The sequence below is a fragment of the Dysidea avara genome, chromosome 4 (genome assembly GCF_963678975.1).
Source record: "Dysidea avara chromosome 4, odDysAvar1.4, whole genome shotgun sequence".
NCBI classification, from domain to species: Eukaryota; Metazoa; Porifera; class Demospongiae; order Dictyoceratida; family Dysideidae; genus Dysidea; species Dysidea avara.
Window position 1 is genome coordinate 12,354,344 of NC_089275.1, and position 18,460 is coordinate 12,372,803.

At 36.6% G+C, this 18,460-nt stretch overlaps 1 protein-coding gene across 1 annotated transcript; it reads left to right on the plus strand.

Annotated features, from left to right (window-relative positions):
* The first annotated feature begins 366 nt into the window (after positions 1-366).
* On the plus strand, positions 367-14,631 carry LOC136252997 (serine/threonine-protein phosphatase 6 regulatory ankyrin repeat subunit B-like). The gene is made up of 14 exons (XM_066045585.1): positions 367-464; positions 3,151-3,872; positions 4,424-4,522; positions 10,281-10,379; positions 10,432-10,530; positions 10,614-10,712; positions 12,904-13,002; positions 13,058-13,159; positions 13,208-13,306; positions 13,765-13,863; positions 14,072-14,173; positions 14,239-14,323; positions 14,380-14,445; positions 14,505-14,631. The coding sequence occupies exons 1-14, from the start codon at positions 404-406 to the stop codon at positions 14,510-14,512; spliced, it is 1,839 nt and encodes a 612-aa protein (XP_065901657.1). The 5' UTR covers positions 367-403; the 3' UTR covers positions 14,513-14,631.
* Positions 14,632-18,460: the final 3,829 nt, after the last annotated feature.

Consider the following 18,460-nt stretch of genomic DNA (forward strand, 5'->3'; position numbering starts at 1 on the left):
TTTGCACACTTGCTCCACTAATGCACCTATCAATGTCAAGCCCCGCCCCCACCCCCAGGGCTTTCTAGAAACCTCTTTCTAAGTGGGGACATAGCTAGTGGGGGTTTTGACAAGCTTCTTAGCCCCAGTACTGGGAAATTTGACACTAGACTTTGTCAAATCCCCTGTAATGCTCCACCCTACCCGGGGGTGGGTCAGTTGCCCCTGTTGCCTAAACCTAAAACCCCTATAAAAATTTCTATAGATCCTCCACTGCAATGGTGACTTTGAACCCCCAGCAACATGCTAGAAATGATCTTGGGAATAATCTGTTGAAATAATATATTTGCGACTTCATTTGAGGCGCGAATACTCCGGTTAAAAGCTATTTAATTAATTACTGTTACGTAAAACGCCCTTACTAATGGCCGTGTCCAATGACTCAAGTTACAAAGCCGAGGAAGTCTCCTTAGAATCTTTATCAGGTAAGTATCTTTGTAGTGCTAGTAAGATAGAAAGATAATGCTTCACTGAGTCGTTTGTCCCGATTATAAAGTCGCAGTGTGGGCTTGCCTTAATACGGACAACCCCATGTTTCTTGCGGCCTAGAGCATAGAATAGTAATACAAAAAACGAAGAATCAAACGGTCAGTATAGGCTAACTGGAAAATGACCGTCACAGTATACGTAGAAGTATGAGGGTAACGAAATGATAAGTCTGGAACTACGAGATTTATGGGCGTGGCTGCCACAAACCATGCTTGAGTAGACTCTACAAGCTAGTATTCGGCATTACAGCCCAATTTTTAAATTTTGGAAAAATGGACTTTCATATGCTCAATGGATAGAGTATTGACTGTCAATCTCAGAAATATATGGTTTATTGGGTTGGAATCAGTCACTTTGGCATGCACAGTACTTTAAAACTGAAAATGGTATAATTTTTCTTTGGTGCTCCCTATACATTTTCAAGGAAAAATGGCACAGTTTAATTAGGAAGCCATCTAGTAACCTGGACTGTCTTGAAACTGCAGTTGCTAGCATACATGTAATGAGAGTAAGGCCCCTATTTGGTGATTATTCCACCGCCCACATCCTAGCTTCTTAGGCTACTGCATGGTAAGCCATAATTTACTCTGTGCATGCTCAGAAGAACACGTGATACCAAACCGTTATTTTTTTTTATGAACACTACAATGCACAATGTATTCCCAGGAGAACTGTTGTTTTCCATAGCAATTTGCTGCAGTGGATCCACCCAGTTGCAATCGTGTTCTATCGACTTCATCAAAGCAGGCTTTCAGTTGAATGTCAAAAAAGTTGGCGATCACGAAAAGTAGAATCAGTTGGTGAAGGAAATGTTTGTAGTAAGAAAGAAAGACGATTTGGACAAAGTCTGTACATCAGTGTGTTAATATTATAAAATAATGGCATAATGGTAATACCCTCCCGTCCGCATAATAAAAATTAGAAAGGCTGGATGAAAAACTAATAATTACCAAATAAGGACCTATAACTTCAGGGTTTATTGGATCTCAGCGATCATTGTATACTTTGTGGTAAACAAATATGTTTCACCTACTGCACACTTGTCAATAAAATGGTGGTAAGTGGCTATCTCAAGTAAGTAAAAAGATTAAAAGTTAACAACTTATTAAGGTAAACAACAGAAGTGGAGATGTCACTATGATGCAACAATACCTAAGGTGGAGTTGTGGTTTCAATTATGGCATCGTTATGCCAACTTTGAAGTGGTTATAGTTTTGAGTTGGTGATACAACCATCAGAAAATTGTTGTGTAGCTGAAAATCTCTAACCCCAACAAAGTAACTAAGCACTTCACGATGATCAGCGTATGGACAAACCCCATAGTAATTTTCATCCTTGTAGGAGCTCACATGACGGAGCATTCCCAAGTTAAACACAAGTTATTATTTTGGGCCAGGGTTCTATTAGGGGATATATGGAGAATTTTTTTATTAAAAAATCTTGGATACTGGAATGCCTACTAGTATAGTGACTTGCATGACCGAGAATCTGATTTGTACAAGTTAAATCAAACCTAGATTTTATGCCCCATACACATGATGCAGTATAGCAATCTGAACTGCAACTGAGAGCCAAATTCTTGACCCAGAGGTGACTGTAAATGAATGGGATTGTTTACCAGCCAAAGTGGTTTCAGCACCCTCCATCTACTTTGATGACAGTACAGCATTGTGGGGTGGTTTGCATAATAGAAGGCATTCGGTTGTCTTTTTCGCTATGTAATTTTTTATGTACATGTATATTGACAGTGTTGGGCAAGTTACTTTGTAAAAGTAACTAGTTACATATTACATATTACTTGCAACTGAACTATTTAGTTACAGTTGCATATTACCCATAAAATAAAGTAACTGTAATAATATTACATATTATATTACTTTGTGTCCACAGCCTTAAGCTGTCAAGTGTGAAACTACCACCTTATCACGTGACATGATTGCGTTGTTGGACAATGTGCAAATCTTGGTTATAAGTAAGAAGCTAGTGAATAAGCTTCATTCATTAGGCCTCGTTACTTCGTTGTGGTTAGGCGCTACTCAGAGGATTGTTAACGAGATTAGTAACTTCGTTACTTTTAGTAATAATATTACGTAATATTAGACACGTTACAGTAATTATATTACTTAGGTAACGCGTTACATTTGTAAGTAAAGTATCTTGCGTTATATTACCTGTTTTCATAGCGTATTTCGTTATATTACTTTGTTACCACAAAAGTAATAATATTACGTAACGCGTTACTCCCAACACTGTATATTGATAGACTTGCTCATTTAGTGTGTATTATTTATATATACGTATATACAAGAGTACATGTATGTGACCCGGTCTGCGAAAAGGGGTCTTGTATATAGCCTTTCCAAATTGCTCAAGTTTATAACTAATCATAAGTCCTCATATTTTCAACCTATCACTTTCGTATTACACCAAGCCATAGGGGTATAATGGGACCAAATTTTGGTTTGATACCACATTCACAATTCAAGGTACAGGTTGCCAAGTACATGCAATTGAAAAGGCTATAAAACCCCTTTTCACAGACCGAATCACATTATAATGGGGAGCCTCCCCATTATATGCTCTTGATATTTATTGTCTCATCATCACATTGTTTACATGCAGTCGATGTAAAAGAAGAAAAACCCACAAATTGTACGGCAGTTGTCAGACAATTTGTTACAATAGATGAAGCAAGTTCTGAGTTTGGAGCTGTTGTAGCTGACATTGCTGAGGAACTGGAAAATTACACCAACAAAAATATTAATAAAATTAAACTAGTTTGCTTGCACCTTAAGACCAATGAAAACATGCCAATACTAAATGAAGAGGAAACACAATGTATTCGCACAAGCAAATCAATATATGATATATTTTCTATCATGGAACCATACTGGAATTGGAGTAGCCATCGCCTGCTATATACAATAATTAAAAGAGTTAATGCACCAAAAGCTATTGAGATGCTCGACAAGTTTGAAAATAAAATAAATTACCAAGTAAAATTAAAATATGTTCATGAACACTTCAAAATGAATAGAACATCACCTCCAGTTGGTTACTATAAAATGACAGCTATCATCAACAAGGACTATTCAGAGATAACACTGGAGGAAGGTTTAGAAATTGAAAAATTTGTTTCAGATTGTCTAGGAGTAGAACAATCTTACAATGATGTCGTGGAATCTCAGTCAATAGAAATGACGTGGTACATACCCGATGATGCAGTCGAGAGCTTGTGCTCCAAAGCATTCCAACACAAAGAATCTTTCATTCTTCAGTCATTTGTGTTTCTGAAAATTGGAAACACTATTATATTTGATGAATGCCACATGCTCAATGCTAAAGTTAGTGATAGCATGGCATATTAATTTACACTTGTGTGCTTGCATAACAGGTACAATCTGCATGAAAACATCATCAGGTGAAAATAGTTAGCAATTGCATTCATTTAAGCATATTTAGTATTATAGATATATTCCATCACAGCAAAATTCATTTATGCAAAACAACTTCTTTGCTTCAATATCAGGGCCACTTATCTAAATACTGCTCAAACTGAGACATGAATGGACCACTGGTCCCAAACCTAAGTACAGTGAGATATAATTATATAGTTTTTGACCAGTTACACTGCAGTAATTGTACTTAGATTCACAAGTTGAAGTTATCAGTACTATCATTCAATAAGTATGATTTTTCATTTCTTACCCACTTTCTGTAAATAATAATGACTCTATAATCCACTCGGCTACTATTATACTTTCAATGTGCTGCATACTGTAAATTCATTTAACACATTCTCAATAACTGACCACTTTTTTTACCCTTATGGTACTCAAAATGTCAAGTGGATGGTGTGAATAATAAAATTGTTATTTTTAATATCTCCTCATAGATAAAGGACATTTCATTACATGATGCAGCTGAAAAAGGAGAAGTTGAAGTGATAGAAAGATTAATTAGCTCAGGAGCAGATATTAATGCAATTGATGAAGTTAGTACAACAACTTTAAATATAAAATGTCTATGATACATGTATTAGATCAGAAGTATAAATTATCAAAGATATCGATATATCAGACCATATTAAGCACACTGAAACCTCTGTAATCTGAATAGCATGACATATTTATATGAGACTGATTGTGTTTTATCTTACAAAAATCTACTGTTAAAGAATAATCTAATCCAAAACAGCCAAGCTGTAAAAAAAGTGTGCGGCCCTCAAAAAGGCTATGGTGAAAAAAGATGTGAAAGCCAAGGTGGCGGCCAAGAAATGGCTGTGATGGTAGGTTAATGGTAAAAATTTTAATAACAACGATTCAGGTGAATTTTGGTGCCGCTTGGTCAATTGGCACAAAATTCACCTGAATTGTCATTATTAAATTTTTACCATTAACCTACCATCACAGCCATTTCTTGGCCGCCACCTTGGATTTCACATCTTTTTTCACCATAGCCTTTTTGAGGGCGCACACTTTTTTTACAGCTTGGCTGTTTTGGATTAGATTTCACTTCTTTTTGTATTTGTATACCCCAAAGCCGGCCTATGGCCTGCTTTGGGACTTTTTAAACCTATCTTTTTTTCTTTACCACAGGAAGAAGAAAAGATGAAGCAGATGTACCTTAAATATTTCTGATTTTATCAGTAAATGTACAAATTATATATATAATACATATATTTATTACAGAACTGTCCATGGTGGTTTCTTTGTAACTGAAAACTCTTCAAGGTAACTTCTTCTAGCTGTTCTCTCTACAGGGTGATTTATTTGTAGCTGGATTCTGTACAGGTGATTTTTTTGCTGCTGAGCTCTTTACAGAATGGTTTCTTTGTAGTTGAACTCTCTACAAGGTAACTTCTTCTAACTGATCTCTCTACAGGGAGATTTGTTTGTAGCTGAACTCTCTACAGGTGATTTGTTTGTAGCTGAACTATCTAGATGATGGTTTCTTTGTAGCTGAATTGTCTACAAGGTAATTTCTTCTAGCTGAACTCTCTACATGGTGGTTTCTTTGTAGCTGAACTCTCTACAAGATAACTTCTTCTAACTGATCTTTCTACAGGGCAATTTGTTTGTGGCAGAATTTTCTACAGGGTGATTTCTTTGCAGCTGAACTCTCTACATGGTAGTTTCTTTTTACTGTAGCTGAACTCTCTACAATGTAATTTCTTCTAGCTGATCTCTCTACAGGGTGATTTGTTTGTAGCTGAATTCTATACAGGTGATTTGTTTGAAGCTGAGCTCTTTACAGAATGGTTTCTTTGTAGCTGAACTCTCTACAAGGTAACTTCTTCTAACTGAACTCTCTACAGGGAGATTTGTTTGCAGCTGAACTCTCTTCATGATGGTTTCTTTGTAGTTGAACTCTCTACAAGGTAACTTATTCTAGCTGAACTCCCTACATGGTGGTTTCTTTGTAGCTGAACTCTCTACAAGGTGACTTCTTCTAGCTGATCTCTCTACAGGGTGATTTGTTTGTAGCTGAACTCTCTTCATGATGGTTTCTTTGTAGCTGAACTCTCTACAAGGTAACTTCTTCTAGCTGATCTCTCTACAGGGTGATTTGTTTGTAGCTGAACTATCTACAAGATAATTTCTTCTAGCTGATCCCTCTAAAGGGTGATTTGTTTGTAGCTGAATTCTGTACAGGTGATTTGTTTGCAGCTGAGCTCTTTACAGAATGTTTTCTTTGTAGCTGAACTCTCTACAAGGTAACTTCTTCTAACTAACTCTCTACAGGGAGATTTGTTTGCAGCTGAACTCTCTTCATGATGGTTTCTTTGTAGCTGAACTCTCTACAAGGTAACTTCTTCTAGCTGAACTCCCTACATGGTGGTTTCTTTGTAGCTGAACTCTCTACAAGGTGACTTCTTCTAGCTGATCTTTCTACAGGGTGATTTGTTTGTAGCTGAATTCTGTACAGGTGATTTGTTTGCAGCTGAGCTCTTTACAGAATGGTTTCTTTGTAGCTGAGCTCTCTACAAGGTAGTTTCTTCTAGCTGATGTCTCCACAAGGTCACTAGATTGTAGCTGAACTTTCTACATGGTGGTTTCTTTGTAACTGAACTCTCTACAAGGTAACTTCTTCTAGCTGATCTTTCTACAGGGTGATTTGTTTGTGGCTGAACTCTGTACAAGGAAACTTCTTCTAGCTGATCTCTCTACAGGGAGATTGGTTTGTAGCTGAACTCTCTACAGGTGATTTGTTTGCAGCTGAACTCTCCACATGATGGTTTCTTTGTAGCTGAACTCTCTACAAGGTAACTTCTTCTAGCTGATCTCTCTACAGGGTGATTTGTTTGTAGCTGAACTATCAACAAGGTAACTTCTTCTAGCTGATCTCTCTACAGGGTGATTTGTTTGTAGCTGAATTCTGTACAGGTGATTTGTTTGCAGCTGAGCTCTTTACAGAATGGTTTCTTTGTAGCTGAGCTCTCTACAAGGTAGTTTCTTCTATCTGATGTCTCCACAAGGTCACTAGATTGTAGCTGAACTTTCTACATGGTGGTTTCTTTGTAACTGAACTCTCTACAAGGTAACTTCTTCTAGCTGATCTTTCTACAGGGTGATTTGTTTGTGGCTGAACTCTCTACAAGGAAACTTCTTCTAGCTGATCTCTCTACAGGGAGATTGGTTTGTAGCTGAACTCTCTACAGGAGATTTGTTTGCAGCTGAACTCTCCACATGATGGTTTCTTTGTAGCTGAACTCTCTACAAGGTAACTTCTTCTAGCTGATCTCTCTACAGGGTGATTTGTTTGTAGCTGAACTATCAACAAGGTAACTTCTTCTAGCTGATCTTTCTACAGGGTGATTTGTTTGTGGCTGAACTCTCTACAAGGAAACTTCTTCTAGCTGATCTCTCTACAGGGAGATTGGTTTGTAGCTGAACTCTCTACAGGTGATTTGTTTGTAGCTGAACTCTCCACATGATGGTTTCTTTGTAGCTGAACTCTCTACAAGGTAACTTCTTCTAGCTGATCTCTCTACAGGGTGATTTGTTTGTAGCTGAACTATCAACAAGGTAACTTCTTCTAGCTGATCTTTCTACAGGGTGATTTGTTTGTGGCTGAACTCTCTACAAGGAAACTTCTTCTAGCTGATCTCTCTACAGGGAGATTGGTTTGTAGCTGAACTCTCTACAGGTGATTTGTTTGCAGCTGAACTCTCCACATGATGGTTTCTTTGTAGCTGAACTCTCTACAAGGTAACTTCTTCTAGCTGATCTCTCTACAGGGTGATTTGTTTGTAGCTGAACTATCAACAAGGTAACTTCTTCTAGCTGATCTTTCTACAGGGTGATTTGTTTGTGGCTGAACTCTCTACAAGGAAACTTCTTCTAGCTGATCTCTCTACAGGGAGATTGGTTTGTAGCTGAACTCTCTACAGGTGATTTGTTTGTAGCTGAACTCTCCACATGATGGTTTCTTTGTAGCTGAACTCTCTACAAGGTAACTTCTTCTAGCTGATCTCTCTACAGGGTGATTTGTTTGTAGCTGAACTATCAACAAGGTAACTTCTTCTAGCTGATCTCTCTACAGGGTGATTTGTTTGTAGCTGAATTCTGTACAGGTGATTTGTTTGCAGCTGAGCTCTTTACAGAATGGTTTCTATGAAGCTGAACTCTTTACAAGGTAACTTCTTCTAGCTGATGTCTCTACAGGGTCACTAGTTTGTAAATGAAATCTCTACATGGTGGATTCTTTGTAACTGAACTCTCTACGAGGTAACTTCTTCTAGCTGATCTTTCTATAGGGTGATTTGTTTGTAGTGGAATTCTGTAAAGGTGATTTTTTTGCAGCTGAGCTCTTTACAGAATGGTTTCTTTGTAGCTGAACTCTTTACAAGGTAACTTCTTCTAGCTGGTGTCTCTACAGGGTGACTAGTTTGTAAACGAATTCTCTACATGGTGGTTTCTTTGTAACTGAACTCTCTACAAGGAAACTTCTCCTAGCTGATCTCTCTACAGGGAGATTTCTTTGTAGCTGAATTCTCTGCAGGTGATTTGTTTGCAGCTGAACTCTCCACATGATGGTTTCTTTGTAGCTGAACTCTCTACAATGTAACTTCTTCTAGCTGATCTCTCTACAGGGTGATTTGTTTGTAGCTGAACTATCAACAAGGTAACTTCTTCTAGCTGATCTCTCTACAGGGTGATTTGTTTGTAGCTGAATTCTGTACCGGTGATTTGTTTGCAGCTGAGCTCTTTACAGAATGGTTTCTATGTAGCTGAACTCTTTACAAGGTAACTTCTTCTAGCTGATGTCTCTACAGGGTCACTAGTTTGTAAATGAATTCTCTACATGGTGGTTTCTTTGTAACTGAACTCTCTACGAGGTAACTTCTTCTAGCTGATCTTTTTATAGGGTGACTTGTTTGTAGTGGAATTCTGTACAGGTGATTTTCTTGCAGCTGAGCTCTTTACAGAATGGTTTCTATGTAGCTGAACTCTTTACAAGGTAACTTCTTCTAGCTGATGTCTCTACAGGGTGAATTGTTTGTGGCTGATCTCTCTACAGGGTGACTTGTGTGTAGCTGATCTCTATACAGGTTACTTGTTTCTAGCTGATCTCTTGAATTCTCTTCGGGTGACTGCTCTATTAGGATGACTGCTCTATTAGGATGACTGCTCTATTAGAGTATCTCGACCTCGCACTTGCTTTATTATTATTATTTTTTATTATTATTTATTACAGGTAATTTATAATTGCTACACCAAGTTGGATTTCGTGTTATAACTCCGTGGCTTTAAGTCTGATTCTTCTACACCATTGAAGAGCCTTTCTAAGATGATAACTCCATCTGTACAGCGATTTTCAAAGTATTACCCCAAGTGGTTTACCTGGTAGGCGTGGCAAGCAGTCGTTTTTTATTAGCTAATCTCGATTGCGTAATTGTTACACATTGTTGGTTTTTTCGTTGTATCTTCCTGGTTTTTAGCTCGATTTCTTTCAAACCACAAAAGGTTTGAGATTCAATAGTTAACCTATTCACCCACCGATTTTCAGCTTCGTCCCATACGCGGTTTACCCTGTAGGCGTGACAACATATTGGTGTTATTTTTCGTGAATAATCGCTCATAACTCTTTGCCTGTTTATCGTATTCCAGCCAAAGTTTGTACAGAGATGCGCTTGTATACCCCTCTTCTGTGTGCCAAATTTCAAGGCGATCGGGTATGGCGTTCGCGTTTTATAGCAGTTTTTGTAAGTGTGCGAAAAGAGGAAGAAAAAGAAGAAAAGAAAAACGAAGAAACTAAGCCAATTTTTGAAGTCGCATATCTTGGGAACGCTTGAAGCAATTTCGCTCAAATTTGGAATGTGGAGTGCTGAAGGTGGAGGGAGTGTCCACAGCAAAAATCGTCTTGTTTCATCAAGGCAGCACAGAGCTACGGAGGTGCGAAAATTGCGTTTTCTTTCTTCCTGTCAATATACTCACGGGTGTTACGCGCCGGCTTCTTGGACCGCACGACACACTACCGGGTGTCTTGATATTATTATAATCGATGCCTTTCTTCTGTATTACGTATAACCTATACTTTACTGAAAATCAATTAACGCAAAGCATCAGTGCGACTGTGGCACCTTTCACCTTATGTGACTCTATAGTGTTAGCTTTCCACCTTTTGACAACTTGTATGTTGTATAGTCCATTGCAAGATGAAAGATACATTACAATTACAAAATAATGTGACTAGCTATCATGATAATTCTCCATTTCACAAAATATCATGAATTCTTTTCACCATAGGATGGACGAACTCCTCTACATATTGTTTCAAAAAATGGTTTTGCACAACTAGTAGAGATACTAATGAAGTCAAATGCAAACATTAACGTATCTGATAAGGTGAGCTTGTGATAATTTTTTATTTGATAACTTAAATGCATTTTGTATACAGGAGAAATGGACTCCTTTACTTTTTGCTGCAGAACATCATCACATTCAAATAGCAGAAATATTGATGAAAGCTGGTGTAGATGTAAATGTACAACAAAAAGTGAGGGAATACAATATTTGCACATAGTCTATACACTAGCACTTATGTAATACCACACTGATTTGTTCTTAATTAAACTATAGAATGGATGGGCTCCTCTACATGCTGCTGTGCATAATAATGAGGTACAACTAGCAGAGATGTTGATCAAGTTTGGAGCAAATGTTAACATTGTTACTGAAGTGAGGAGATGATCTAATGCATATGTATCCAGCACTGCATGTCACCTTCATCTGAACAAAATAATGCTAGCTAAGTAGTTTAACAATTGTTATACATCTTACAACTAACAAGCACTCAGTTGTCTGAAACCCCATTGGCCTTAGACAATGATAGAAGAATTCATTTTTGAATAATTGAAGCACATTTCATATATATCAAACAGTGCGGTAGTACTGTTTAAGTAGGGATCCTCTTGAAAATGATGCACTGCCTAAAATGCCGCCTTTAAAAAAATCATCCTAGAGACATCTTATGCCATGAAAATCACCTTTACAGAGTAATATTAGTCCATCTAACATGAAATACAGCATTAAAAAAAAAAACACTCACCAGTGACCAGATATAGAACTTTATAAAAATCTCCAAAACTTGAAATTTCGTCTCACTTGCCAACACCTGGACTGTAATCGACGAAGAGATTTGTTACTTAATAGACAGACTGATACTTGATGGCTTGTTCCTCTGAACACACTGACTCAGCTACTCAGTGCCGGACAGCAAGATCAGCGAGTGATTGGATAGTACTTGAGTGGAAATTGTATTACTTCATCCTGTTAGTCAAGACTAAGCTCCAGACAACTGAAAGGGCCTGTTAGTTTGAACAACTTCTGGCCCGGGTGAATAGAACACATACCAATGTACTGAGACAGGTCATAGATCTGAGCACCATTGCTACTATGATCAAAGGTAAGCTATGCATGCTACTACGGGCCTATGTGCTTCCAATTTGGCACAGTACATACTTAAATAAGCTGTACAGGAACTTAATAGCTAGCTCACAAACTACACTGTACCTGAAACTAATATTAGCAATGTAAATATTATTTATTAGACTGCATTTGGTACAGTAGGACAGTGTATCCATATGAAAAACACACAATCTTTGATACATACTATGTATCTATTGTGTAGAGAAAGCAATTTCAGTATTGCATACAATAGGTACAAGTCCTGCATGCAGCAGAGGCTTACGCAGGAATTTTGAAAAAAGGAGTTTCCACTAAAGCTAAGCGACTGTTATATTAGAGTAGTTTATATTGCCTGACTGCTTTATTAGAGTATCTCAATCTTTTCACCAAAATCATAATTCAGAACAATGCTATAAGTGTTGCTATCATGTGAGAACTACTATGTAACTATTAAAATGTGTCCTGTTCCATGACAGATTCCAGATTCTGGAAACGAAGTTTCGATTTCTCAGTGTTTCAAGTAGTGTGTAATATCCAAAAGGGTTTCCTGAAACCCCCCTCCATATGTCCCTGTGCAGTACAAGCATCAGTGCTAGTTCTCTAATAACACATTTACACTAAAACTACTCCCATTTCATAGAAGTGAGGATGTAGTTATCCAAGCATCTATCTACTGCATTTGCCAAGTGTTGTATCTGTAAAGTATACAGTACCTCATGCTAGAACTTGGAAAACAAACATATACATGTATATATCTACTCTGCCAATTCAGGCAAGTGCAGGTTTTGCATTATGAACTGCACAAGAAGCTACTACACATAACAGCTGCAACAGTAAACAAGTTATACTTGTTGTTACACTTCAGCAGTTCTTTGTATGATTATTGATTGCAATCTATTCATGTATATATCAGAAATTATTACATAGAATATTAACCACCACTGTATTACACTGTATATTCAGTGCCACAGTGCTTCAACCGCCACAAAATTTAAAAACTACAAGAGTTGGCTTTGAATCAATTTATTTTACAGTATAAGGTATATACTGTAGCATTGTATATAACTTAAGTTAGAGGTCAGAGAGGGTAGCCCACATAGCACAGTTACCAAGCACATTTTTATGGTCTGCACTAAGAGGATGTGTTATACATTACTTTCCAAATAAAAATTATATTTTTAAACTAGATAACAAGCCACGAAACATTACACTATTCTTCTTTGATCTAATCCAAATTTTGTAATGGTCAACAGAGTATCTATAAAGCATGCGTTTGATTTAGGCTGCCACAAATCTGACATCCATTAAATGCAGTCGGGATAAGAGATGTTGTTGTACACTAAACAGCACTTTACATCTTTACATGGTTTACTGCAACTCAATCAATTTCTACGATTGCTTTGTAGTAATCCTCAGTGAATTTTGGTGTTTCATACCAGCCAGCTATTGTTTGTCCATGTAGGATGGATGGACCCCTTTACATGATGCTGCACACATAGGCCATCCTGAAGTAGTGGAGACTTTGATACGATCAAAAGCAGATATCAATGTTGCGATTCATGTTAGGCAAACAATACCAGACCAAGATGCTCAAAATGTAATTATTATTAATACAGAATGGATGGACTCCTCTACATGCTGCTACATATTGGAACCATGCTAAAGTAGTGGATGTTTTGATTAAATCAGGAGCAAATGTTAATGTCACACAAAACGAAGTAAGGGTAACCTGCACAATTGTAAACTTTGTTTTTCACTCTATGTAGGATGGATGGACTCCTCTACACTGTGCTTCACGATGTGGAAATGTTGAGATAGTAGAAATGCTGATCACTGCTGGATCAACTATCAATGCAATTAATAAAGTGAGAATCTGGGAATCAATTTTAATAAATCAAAGAGTAAAGTTTTGTTTTATTCTCTAACAGAGCGCACACACAGAGATTGTTGCAAAATACTCTAATTGAGTAGTCACTGTATGACTGATTTCTAATAATTGATTAGACAATAGACATTTACATAAATAAGACTGTATTTACTGGCATATATATATATATATATATAATATCAACTCAAATATACAGTACAGCCTTAATTCCTTCTACGTACTGTATGTACAAAGATGGCTAGTTGCTGATAGTATCCATTCCTTAATCGAGGGTCATAAGGGATAAAGGGACATCAATGTGATCATTTAAAATCTTATACACCATTGCAAGGCTATTAATGAATTAATGTAGATATAGGCCAATATTGCATACAGCATATTGGATGTAGTGAATAGAGAAATGGGTACATATGATCATGATTTCCTATAATATAGGGTGGTGATCTCCCATTACACATTGCTTCAAGTAATGGTCATGTTGAAGTTGTTAAAGTTTTAGTTAAAGCTGGAGCAGATATGTATCTTGCAAACAATGTAAGTTGCCAACATATTGTTCTATCTACGTACGTATTTGCTGTCCTGAACACTGTATAATGTGCAGCAATAAAATTAATACTCTTTACACCGCCAACAATACAAATACAAAAGTGATATGTAATTATCTTAAGTCAGTAATATAATTATAGTATTGCTGTAAAGTGCACACCATACATATCATTCAACAAAATATTTTTTACAATAGAAAAACAGATCGGCTCTACAAGAAGCAGTGGATTGTAAGCAAGGGAATGTAGTTCATTATTTAGTGAATGAAGCAGAAGCAAATATTAGAAAACTAGACCAGGTTTCTATATTAAATTCGTTACCAATTAAGAATCAATCAATCACATCATAATAATAATTATGTAGGTTACACAAATAAAAATCAGAAAACTTCTGAAGGAAATTAAGCCAGTACGCAGAAAATCACTTGGTCAATTAGCTGATGAGTATGGTAAGAACCATCAATGCTTAATAATAATAATGCCTCGTGTGTAATCACTCTACTAGACTCTGACCAGTCATCAGGTGCTCATTCAAGTGCAAGTTCAGGACATGAATCAGATTTCACAGATGGTGAGAGTTCATTAATGACGTAATCTATATCTGAGTGTATTTATTTCTTCTCGTTACAGAGGAATAGTTCTTAACATGGCATCAGTTTTTAGTGAATTCAATAAACCATCTCAGTAACACTTTTTGTTAGTACCGTTTGTATCCAGGAATATACACTGTAATTATATAGTAATATTACCTAGTGACATATAAAGTAGGAGTAATCCTCTTGAAATAGCTGCTGTGCAGAACCAAGGTTGCTCACAAGTACTTCGTAGTTCTTAATACACATGATAGCTTCACCTACAAAGCAGACTCTAGGCCTGCAATGGATAGGACAAAGCATAGACTGAAGTTCTATCCCTGCATATTGTCAGTATAATATATTTGGCTGATGACTGATTAATTGAGGACTTGAGGTCCTTGAAATAGATATCAATACTTGTAGTCAGTGGAAAGCATTCATGAATAACTGCAACAGACAGTAAAATTAGCATCATTCATAAATTTAGTGCACTTACTGCATAAAATACACTTACTGCAAAAGTAATATCCGGTCTTTGAGTTGTATTATAGCTGGCACTACTCTGTTAAAATTTAGGTGCTACCACAACTCCTATAATTTTCTAAAATCAAGGGGGTACCCCTGAAAATAATAACCATCTTAAGAGGTTTTAGCCACACCCATTGGGTGTTACCATTTTGTAAACATCCTTAACTGTTCATTGGAACATCCCAAACAGAGGTCTAACACTTCATGATTGGGTGTAATATTATGACTGTAATTGCATACAATTATTAACACTCTTAGAAGTGTGACAGAAACACTTGAATGCAATTTCTTTATGGCCCAAGTGATTTATCGACCCCCATGACAACCGCACCTGTCCTGAACTATCATACAAGATAAGCACCTGCAGTTTAAAGTGAATACAGTAGTATTAACAGTATCAGATTTTACAAAACTGATATAAATTGCATGCACATCAGGAAAAATCAAACGCCACCAGAGGGCAGCCGCACTACCATACTAGTGCATGATTTTGAGCTCAAACTACTTGAGGCTGGCTTTAATGGTGCAGGTTATGTGAAAAGCTCAATGGAAATTTCTGGCCTTGGTAAGGTTGATCGTCTTGGGTTGACAGAATTGGTGGAAGGCCAATTTTAGTTCCCCAACATATTCTGTGTTGATTTTGCTGCATATATATCAGGCACTAAGGAGCCAGCACTGCTCTGTAATGTCATGCATGACTCCTCTACATCCCACCTTCCACCCCTTTGTGAGCAGCCATGATACTACCTCCGCTGCTACAATACACTGTGAAAAAAGAGGGATGGTATTTCCAGTGGCTTATTGAATACAAAAAAACTTGATATAACCTGTAGTATACTAACAATCTCATGTAAGACTTTAGTTAATGTGTTAAACATACTGAAACCATATATGTGATGGTAAAGTGTGGGTATTATATTCGATATAAGCTATTTCAGGTAATGTGGTAAATAAACTGAAACCATATATGTAATAGTATAGTATGCATTATACTAAACTATAACATGAGTATAATACAGGGTTTATATTAAGGCTTATTTGTATTCAATAAGCCACTGGAAATACCATATTATATCCCACATTTTTCACAGTGATAAAAAGTGTATTTGTGAATATATGATATGCTCTAAAAACATGTTGTACAAAACATGCACTCCTGTGGTGTATGTGATATGTAGGAGATGATAGTTCACATTTGTCTCACTAAATAGCAAATGTGAACTATTATCTCCTACACATTATATGCCCCACCTAAGTACGTTTTAGAGCTCATCACATATATTTGTATAAATATTATGAATTTTATTGTAGTGTATAGCTAGCTCGCTCATTAAATTCATTAGATTTTCTTTCTTATTTGAATTGGCAGCAACTCTACAAGTATTTGAAAGGTAATAAATTGCGGATGCAACTCTGCATGGTGCAAATTTCATATGTGTGCCTTGGCAAGTTACAATAGAAATTAAATCTAAATCATTTATCTCAAAACTTCTAATGTGTGATTTGGATTCGTTTTCCAAACAATAGTTGCATAAATGCTTTTCCATTGTGCTGAAGGAAACTTGTTTACTATGCATGAAGAGCTGCACTTCTGCATATAGGCAGCATTGATAATCAATGCAACTTCATTTCATTGATGAGGTGTAATGGGAACACCCTTTGCACCTACAAGTGTATTTCTGTGAATGAAATCCCACAATTAAAAGTTTCTTTGGTAGTTATAGTTATTGCAATTTACATATAAAGTGTAGAAAGACAAGCAGGAAAGTGTATTTGAATTACTGTATTTCACAGGTCATTATGTGTTTCCTAAATAACCATCAATGAAAATGAAGGGATGAGAATAGCTCCACCCTACCCCCCCATCCCCCACACACACACACACAAAAGTGTCGGAAATTAAAATGAAGGCAGTGTACCCCACCACACACCCTAAATTTACACCTCTAGTAGCACCTTTACACTCTGGTGTTATACATCTTACAGCACCTTAGCACTCTTCTTACACACCCTCCAAGTGTCACTACAGCACCCTTTTCTAACACCTGAAGGGAGTTGCTTTTAAACATGCAACTGGACACCCCTAAAGGTGCTTTGTTACACCTGAATTTTAGCAGTGAAACATTCTTTAAGGTTGCATGAAGTGTATAGTCTGATAGATGAATGCATACATTGAATTATGTTGGTTCCATGTAGCCAATGTACTTTTGAACTTTGGTAAAATACAGCCTGAGTATGTGGAAAATGCAAAGGGGTTTTATATATGTACACAGACTATAGAGTATATATGTAGCAACAAAACTACACAACTATCCACTTATTCTACATACTATTACAACTACAAGCAGTGGAATACAACTAAGGGAAAGGGAGATTATCAATGCCCTGAATTCATGAAGTGCCCAATTCCTCAAGATCTACTGGCATTGTTCAACCATAGTGCAACAGAAAATTACTGAAGTACAGTACCATAATTCGATTTATTTTCATGCAAAAAAGTTCGTGATAAACATTTTCGTGTAAAAAATGGTTTTGTATGATTTACATGAATGACTGCTCTATTACTAGTATTAGAGTAGTTCGTTCTTGTGTAAAAATTTTCATGTAAGAAATTTTTGTACAAATTTCGCATACGAAAATTATTTTACAACGAAAAAAAGGCAAATTATGGTATGTGGAAAATTGAAACATACATACCTGATGTTGTTTACATACCTGATGTTTTTTAATAAACAGAGGGAGCAAACACTAACTAAGCTCTGGACCTCAGCTTGAACAGCTTCTCTCCTGAATCAGCCAATTGCAATATTCTTCTGGATTACCACAAGATGTTTAATTATACTGTACTTATGTATTGTGTATACTTACTACACTGGCTGAATTAAACATATATCAATAAAACAAAATAATTTTTCGATTTTGTAAATTCTATCCCTCATCTTCAGGAAGACATGTACTGGTAATAGGTGACTGTGTTCATCAATTAGTTTACTAATGGTGTGGTAGCTCTGATCTTCATATTCACTGCAAGTGTCTCAGGTTCAGTGACTCATACACCTCCTTTACCTCTACGCAACCATCATCTGACCTACCTGGAGGAGGGAGCAAATAATATTTACCTACAAGACAAAGACAACCGTGCCGTGTAATTTGTTCACAAACACAGAATCAGCTGTTAATTCAAAATGGTTTTAACACAAATCTATACACTATCAACTCTCTCAATTGGTTCCTTTTACTCCAATAGAATGTACATGCTACCAAAATACTCTAATTGAACAATCACATCCAATGTATGAGGTAATACATGTATTATTGCAATTTCTGCATTGCCTCCTAACATAGCTTAGATGCTTAGCTATATTTCTTAAAAGCAAATTTTCACCTCTGCCTGCAATGAATAAAAGACAATGCATATACCTTGGTAGTAAATTTCATGATATGTTTGTTGACAAAAGTACAAAACGTCAGCTGAATATATAT